The sequence below is a fragment of the Symphalangus syndactylus genome, chromosome 2 (assembly GCF_028878055.3).
Source record: "Symphalangus syndactylus isolate Jambi chromosome 2, NHGRI_mSymSyn1-v2.1_pri, whole genome shotgun sequence".
NCBI lineage: Eukaryota > Metazoa > Chordata > Mammalia > Primates > Hylobatidae > Symphalangus > Symphalangus syndactylus.
In genome coordinates this window covers 53327152-53335930 of record NC_072424.2, presented here as the reverse complement: position 1 = coordinate 53335930, position 8779 = coordinate 53327152, and the positions used below count along the sequence as shown (strand labels likewise).

The 8779-nt window shown below is 34.4% G+C and overlaps 1 protein-coding gene across 1 annotated transcript in view; it reads right to left on the bottom strand.

Annotated features, from left to right (window-relative positions):
• Positions 1–2878: 2878 nt before the first annotated feature.
• LMBRD1 (LMBR1 domain containing 1) overlaps positions 2879–8779 on the bottom strand; it is a 123856-nt gene continuing 117955 nt past the window's right edge. Inside the window, exons 15-16 of the mRNA XM_055257228.2 lie at positions 3472–3563; positions 2879–3293 (exon numbers count right to left, since the gene is read on the bottom strand). Coding sequence (XP_055113203.1) covers positions 3180–3293; positions 3472–3563 — 206 coding nt within the window. The 3' untranslated portion in view covers positions 2879–3179. The remainder of the gene's footprint in view (positions 3294–3471; positions 3564–8779) is intronic.

Here is an 8779-nt window from a genome sequence, read left to right as displayed (position 1 = left end):
CTTCATTAGTGGAATTCATAACACAAATCAGCTTCATGAAAATACAAAGTTAATAAAGGCATTCCATATGACTGGGAGGAAAAAAATACCTTAGTGTTAGAACAAAAGTAAACTTCTAAATATGTAGAAAGTTTATAGAATCTAGGATGAAAAAATATTTTAAAAAATACAACTAACAGAGTCAAAAGCTAAGAAGTTGGGCTGACAGAAACCAACAAAACATTCCTAAAAGTAATGAAAAGTATATGGAGTATTCAAGACAAATACAATACTTCTAACCTTGTAGGTTTCAAAATCAGCCTCAAAAACAGGCTAAATATATATTCCTCCTTAATCAAAATAGTTTTTGTATGCTTAAACCATATAGACAAGCTTAAGGCTTCTTTCTAACAAATTCACCTGTCAACTGAATACCTTCCATGTGGAAGAAGATATTCTAGGCACCAAGGACAAAGTTGAAAAACCAGATGTTGTGTTTAAGTACTTGGAGTCTAGTGGAGGCAGACATGAAGGCAATAAAGCACAATATACCGTACAGTGTGGATAGGGAAGAGCTAGCACCTGTGTCTGGGCAACTTAGGGGAGGAGGGACCTAGGGAGATAATGCTAAGGCTGAGACTTGAAGAATAAGGATTTTCTTAAAAGACAAAAGGAAGGGACAGGCATCACGAGCAGAAGGAATAGTTCAACAGAGTGGGGATGTGAAGACTCATAGCCATGTGAATAATAGGAGCCATTTGTTAGTTGCCTCATCATATACCTGGTGTGGGGATGGCAAGGGAACTTGGAGTCAGAAGAGATGCACACCAGAAAGGCATTATCTATCTCATGAAGGCTTATGGAGTTCATTCTAAAATAAATGAAAGCTTTTTGCAGTAAAGAAGTGAAATAATCAGACTTGTATTTTAAATGTTCAGAAAAGACTGAAAGGAGTCAAGACTTTGCAGAAAGCCCAATGAGGAATTTCAAGAACCAGAGTTTATCAGTCTGCTTGGGCTGCCATAACAAAATGCCACAGACTCAGTGGCTTAAAAAACAGAAATTTATTTTCTCACCGATGTGGAAGCTGGAAGCTCAAGATTAAAGGGTTGACAACACTGGATTCTCCTGAGGCCTCTCCTGTCGGCTTGCAGACCACTGCCTTCTCATTGTATCCTCACATGGCCTCTTCTTTGTACATAAACATTCTAGATGTCTCTCCCTCTTCTTATAAGAACACCAGTCATATTGGATTTGGGCTTCACACAATAGCCTCATTTTACTTTAATTACTTTTAAAAGGCCCTATCTCCATATAAAGTATTATTCTGTGAAGTACCAGGGGACAAGACTTCAACATATGAATTGTAAGGGGATACAATTCAGCCTATAACATAGAAGTGGAGAAGGGACAAATGGAAAGATAGGAAGTAGAAATTAACATGACATGATTGTTTGATGAGTCGGTTATACAGAAGAGATATGGAGATCTACCTGATTTTTTGTTTAGGCAATCAAGTGTCTGCTGGTGCCATTTGTCAAAAAAATGAATGCAGAATAAGCCTTAGTTTGCCCCCCCAAAAATGAATACTTCAATTTTTAAAATGTTACAGATGAAGCAGTAATTTCTAGCTAAAAGATAAGTCAAAGTTCAGAGATTAAGAACAAGTAGTATAAATAGAAGCCAAGGGTACGTGAGATTGTCCACAAAGAAAATGTAATTATATAAGGCCGGGTGTGGTGGCTTATGCCTGTAATCCCTGCACTTTGGGAGGCCACCGTGGGTGGATCATGAGGTCAGGAGTTCAAGACCAGCCTGGCCAAGATGGTGAAACCCCGTCTCTGCTAAAAATACAAAAACTAGCCAGGCGTGGTGGCACGCGCCTGTAATCCCAGCTACTCAGGAGGCTGAGGCAGGAGAATTGCTTGAACGCAGGAGGGGGAAGTTGCAGTGAGCTGAGATCGTGCCATTGCACTCCAGCCTGGGGGACAAGAGTGAAACTCTATCTTAAAAAAAAAAAAAAAAAGAAAATGTAAAATAAGAACAGAAGGGAGTGAAATCCTGGTGAATAATGCTAAAGAGTAGTTGCAGAAGCAGAAACAGAAGCAGAAGCCAAATATGAAAGCTGTGAAGGTTTATCAAGAGAGATGAAGAATCAGAACAGAGAAAAATGGCACAAAAATTAAGGGAGAGGAGAATTAACTTAGATATAGTTGTTAATTCCTAAACCTTTTTTCAGAAACTTAATGATATTTTACCTCAAGGATCATGATATATACTTCTTTACGAGTTCTAATGTGCTTAGGTTAGTAAACTAGAATATAAATTTTTATTATTTCTCACTATCCAGAATGTGTTCAAAATACCCTACTGATGTCATACAACTTTCATTATATCTTTTGCAAATTTCAAATCTTTAGAATGAAAAAATATCTCTAAAACCAAAATATGATGCCATATATCTTAAATTAATCCATAAACTGATTTTTTTCCAGGATTAATCATTCTTGACAATACCCCTATTTATATTGGAACACAAATTTTGAGGTCAGATGCAAAACAAAAGCTACCTATAACAATATGTATGCCTTAAATACTGTAGAGGTTGTAAGATATCTAATGGACAGATATTTGAACAATATAACACATCTTGGAATGCCATGCTCTTAGAGCACTAAGTAGAGTTTGAAATCTTTTCATGAAATCTACTTGAGTGGTGCTAAGGATTTTATGCAGAAAACTGAAAACAAGTTGCATATGGGAGTAACATTCACCAGCTATATTGTAAATATTATTTGGAGGCAATCAGAGAGACACACTTTAAAATTCCACATCACTCTGGAGAACCTAAGGCACAGATACAAATGATTATGTTTTTAAAAAGTGACAAAAGGGAATATTAATTCTGGAAGATTTTTAATCAATTTAACACTATTATACATTAGAGGAAAAAATTTTGCACAAATATTCCCTCACAACGCCAGTAGTTTTATATTTACATAGCATTATTATGGTAATTTAAAATGTTAAACTATGATACAATGTTACCTCAGAAAACATATAATAAAATATAGTTGTTTTATAGCCATGCTCCCATTTTTGATGAAAGCTAGTTAGCTCATCCTAATGTTAGTTTAATACTTTAAAAATGCATAACAGATATTCAGTCAGCATTATAAAACCTTTAAGACAGAAGGCTATCAAACGGAATAGACAGAGGGCTCATCATCACTTATGTCTGAATCTTCATCTACTCCTTCAATAACCGATTTCTTCCCTTTACAACAGGATACAATTAATCCAATCAAAAATACCTGTAAATTTAAATAAGCTATGTGTTATTTTTCAAATTTAAAATCATTTGGAAAGTAATGCTTTAAAATTCAATGACAGTACTATGATACAAATGGATTACTAAGATACAAAGAGTTTACACATTTAACCATAATTTATAAAGGAAGGTCAAATCATGCGTGGGATATCTGTACTTACCCCAAGAAAGGCCCAGTTACCAAAATAGTAAGCAGCACTGAAGAACCAGAACTTGTGAAGGAATAGGTATGTCCGGGTAACAGTACACTGATCTGTAAAAGGAAATAAAACACTATGGTGAGATAGGTTCTTTCATAAAATGATTAATACTTTCTCTAAAAGATTATTAACCAAAGCTAATGACTAAGATCATATGGCTAATACGTGTCAGAGATGGGATTGAAACTTACGTCTTTCTCCAAAGCCCACTCTTCCAATTACCTTAATGTGGTGTTAAAAACTGCCAACTAATATGACATATTTAAAAAAAAAGAATGCCACCAATGCAATCCAGATCTTAAGTATAAAAAAATCACTTTGACTAGTTTGCTTTATTGGAAATAGAAGAATCATTTTTACTTGGAGTGTCAGACATATAAAACAAAAAAAAAGTTTTCCTGATGAACATCAAGAAAAAAGAACAAAGTAATCAGATGTGGTCAGTATTAAGTTGCACTTGTAGGGGCAGAAAGGTCTAATACCTTTCCTCACCCATTGTAAGTTTCATTGCCAACACTCCTATAACATTAGACAGATTAACAAGAGAAAAGCATAACAAATTTATTTAATCAGTTTTACATGACACAGGAGGCTTCAGAAATGAAGACTCAAGGGAAAACTGTGTATTTTCAAGCTTAGTCAATGAAGAATGGAGAGCTAAGAGCTAAGAATAGAGAGTAACTGGACAAAAGTGTATAATGGAATGGTAACAGACTGAGGAGGGAAAGCTGGCAAGGTCTGTATGTTCAGATTCCTCTTGGTCTTTCTACGTAGCATCCCCTCCTTCAAGGTATAGGGTAGAACTCCTTTTGGAATGAGGGTCTTATGACCTACTATCAGACAAGGTAGGTCACAGAATTTCTTTATGGCCAGCTTCTATATAGAAAGGCAGGGGAAGGTTAGAATAATATTTCTAGGTTTATGGCTGGCTTTGGGGAAGTGGGGTTCTAATTTCTATGACATGGTTGGGGGAAGAGAAATTATAGTTTCTATGGTCTGCCTTGGGAGAGAAAGGGGAACAGAAGAAAGAAGGGCAAGGGAAGTTTGAAAGGATACTTTGCTTCTGGGGGTCTTCCAATATCCTTCAGTTCAAAGTACTTAGCATGTTATAGTGTGTGCTATCATTTTCTTATCCCCAACACACTTTTCTAAGAAACCAATTCTCACTGCAGCTCAAGCTTGACAGGTTTCTTTTAGCTTTTATCTTTTTATGACTGCTATTGAATGGATGACTACTCCTTCTAAAGAAATAAGAAAATCATTATTTACTGATGTGATTCCTCTTTGAACTTTAGACAGCATTATAGCTGTAATTAAAAATAAATAATACATTTTTCTCCTTCAAATAAAATGTTAACTCTTAAAGAGAAAGTAGCAGACTGGTTATTTGATATTTGTGTAAACCCCATACTAGTTTTGTCCAAATACATTATTTCCATTAGTTACAAAGTCATCTACACATATTCAAGCCATTCAGAAAGGCCTGTGGCAACACCATACAGTTGACCCTCAAGCAAAACAGGTTAGAGATGCCAACCACCATACACAATCAAAAATCCACATATAACTTTTGACTCCTCCAAAACGTAACTACTAAATAGCCTGGTGTTTTCTGGAGGCCTTACTGATAACACGAACTATTGATTGACACGTATTCTGTATGTTATGTGTATTACATATTGTGATCTTACAATAAAGTAAGCTAGAGAAAAGAAAATGTTATTAAGAAAATCATAAAAAGTGAAAATATATTTACTATTAAGTGGAAGTAGATTATCATAAAGGTCTTTATCCTCATTGTCTTTACATTGAATTGGCTGATGGGGAGGGGAAGGATGGGGAAGAGGAGGGGTTGGTCTTGCTGTCTCAGGTGGCAGAGGTGGAAGAGGTGAAGGAAGTGGAATAGGAGGCAGGAGAGGCAACTGCAACTTTTATTGAAAAAAAATCCTGCATAAGTGAACCCATGCAGTCCAAACTCGTGTTGTTCAAGGGTGAACTACATTATGTAATTCAGTGTGAAATTATATATGCTGCATCTAATAGAGGATACCAACCTCACAAATTTCAGAGGGCCTACTTCTTTTCAGTCTGTTCATTACAAAATAAATTATAATTTCTACATATTTTTATTCAAAATGGACAATGGCAAAAAGATCCTACATGCAATTAGAAGACCAATCTCATATCCTATTACTAATCAAGAAAACACACCTTTTATTTATATTTTTCTGAGCTCTCTTCTCAGCTTCAATAAGTAAATGTTCTTTTCTCTCAAAACATAAAATTGAGCTGAGGGCTACATAGTCCAGCTTATTACATAAGGGATCTAATAACACTTTTTTTGTTCCTGTCACATGGTTTTCTGAAAATAGCATTAAAGTTACATTTTATCAACATATAAGACTTGTTATATAAAGCTTCAGATATGTTATGTAAAGATTTAGATAATCTACTACTCTTAAACACTTCCACTGTACTTCAGCATTTACTTCTGAATTGCTCAACACCAAACTGAACAAACCTGTCTCTTTCTGGTTAAAACAAAAAAACAAACAAACAAAAACAGACAGACAAACAAAAAAAACACACAGTTTAATAAAGAAGCAACCTCTTCCTTTTAGGAGCAAGGACTACCAATCTCATTCCTATCTATTGATCCCCCAAAGGCTCCCTTCAGAGTCTTTCTTCTCTTTATCAACAGAAAAGTCTAGAAGGAATATTCACAGTTTTCTAAGAAAACCAGAAAGCCTTTAAGCAGCATTAGCTGGACATATTTCTGTCTCCTGTAGTTACCATAGATGAGTACAGCTTTACACTAGGTACTGGGAGTTCAGACTCACAGCAGAGACTCCTAGATAGAAAATTTATTTGTTGTTTACTTCGTGCTTCCACCACATTTTATTCTCGCTTTTATTATAGAACTTACTTCACTGTGATATAGATATTCAATTTATCATTTTTTTTTCCAGTAGATACACTGAGTATCCTAAAGTACCATTGGAGTACTCAAATCCATTCATATTCAATGATGTTGATGTAAAATAAATTTAAAAGGGGATATTTTATTTAAAATTCATATTGTTAAATAGCCCATTTTCTAATTTTTAAACATTAAAATCTGACAAGATTCCAAAGGTATAAAAATGAGAAAATTGAATATATCTTGAAATTAAAGCATAACTAAAATGTCCAGCATGGTGAACAAAGAGCCCAGGCTCCAGACTCTGACAGACTTGGAGGTGAATAGCGTTTGGTCACTTTTTTGCCATGTGTACAGGCAGATCTGAACTGTGGAGCCTGTGGACTTATAAAAACGGGATATCACCATCTTTCCTCACAGAATTGCTATAAAGATCATATGACATATACATCAAAAGCCCCATGCAAAGTGGCGCTTAATATTAATTTTCTTCCTTTTTCCTCTGAAAGGTATAGAGAACAATTGTGAAGAGCTACTCAAATGGTTGCAAGTCTTAAGATTTCAGACATTCATGTCCAACAGTAGGAAAATAATTGGTTAGTCATTAATATCATGACTACTCTGTGCATGCCCATTATTTTCCTGTCTCTATAGTTGAAACGGACACAAATGGATTTGGCAAAATTCAAATTTGTATAATCAGTATCAGGATACACTGCTAAATAGTAATATACCTTTAAATAACCAATTTGAATGTTTCAAAAATGAAGAGTGGGATACGCTTGGACCTACCCAAAAAATGCCTGTTCATAATTATTTTAAAAACAAGAATGGTATCATTCATAGTTTAAGTATTACTTTAGCTTCATTTTACAAGCCTGTGAAAAACTCAACTTTCTCAATACTGCTAATGCTGTAAACTTAAAAAATAAAAGTTATTTTACTCATTTCCGTACTTAAAGATATTTTGGGAGTCAGAACTTGACAAAATTAGAAATTTCAGGGCCAGAACAGGGCTAAAAAACAGAGGCTGAGCTGGCAGAAGCAAGATAAATCAAATCATTCTTCTCCGGATATCTAACAATCCACTCAGTGACACTGTAAACTGGCTTATACTCTCTGACTCTTGCCCACCACCTAAACCATATTTAAATCTTTTTTTGATCACATTAATTTACATGTTTACCTTTTTAAAAGGTTGTGGACTTTGAAGGAAGCCTTTTAAAATACCATAAAAAGGTACCATCATTCTGCATTGTTGTTGAAAAATGACAGTAGGCTAAAAATCCACACACACAATAAGTAACAGCTCTTTATATTCATCTTTATACATATATATAATTTTATTTCTATTAACTGGGATATACCCATATAAAAATTTTTGCTAATAAGATGCATGCATATATTTCCTATTCAAGTGACAATTCCACACTGAACAAATGGAGGGGAGTGCCGTTCTTCACCATCTGCCATCTTCCAGCTGCTCACCTGAATCACAGATATCTAGGAGATCTATAGATTTCTTTCTACAATTATCCAACTAAGAAAGTCACAATAAAGTTTCTGAATTTGGTTTTACCTTCAAAGTAAATTTAAACTGTTGGACATTTCACTTAGGAATTGTGTTCTAAAATCAGAAGTATTCCAGAAACTTCTGAATGTTGTTCCTCAAAAGAACATACAATTGAATTACAGATTAAACTTCCAATGAAACTAAAGATTAGATGTTAACAGTGAAAACTAAACATGGGGGAGGGAGGCTCAGATAATTTTTTTTTCTGATGAGAAAGTGGCCATACAAAAAAGAATTCAAAGGGCCAAAAAGGGGCATCTGAAGCACATGAATAAAATCAAGACTTTTGAATCCTGCTACTACCACCATTCCTTCATCTCTTCTCACATATCATCAAACAGAAAAATAACAGGAAATGCAAGTACACCATTTTTTTTGTAATTTAACAGCAGTCTTTAAGGATTTACCTGATAAATTTTATATTATATATTTCCTGTTTCCTTTGTTATGTCACTTTTAATGTATCCTGACTGCCACTAAGATAACTTTGGTTCAGTAGAATAAATAATACCTTTTATTTTAAATACATATTTTAAAAACATTTAATGTTTAAGCCACAACTGAGTCATCATGTTAAACCTTCACTTGAAATCAATTTATAATTAATTAATTTTGCATTTTATAAAACAAAGCCTTATGTTACATATGTGTATATATATAGAAGACATTTGAGAACACTCATGTAACATGGAGAATAATTTTAAAACAAGCATTTTATTTGACTAGTGACCAAAAAAACTGTTAGAAACCTAGACTATTTAGAAGCCACTTCATAG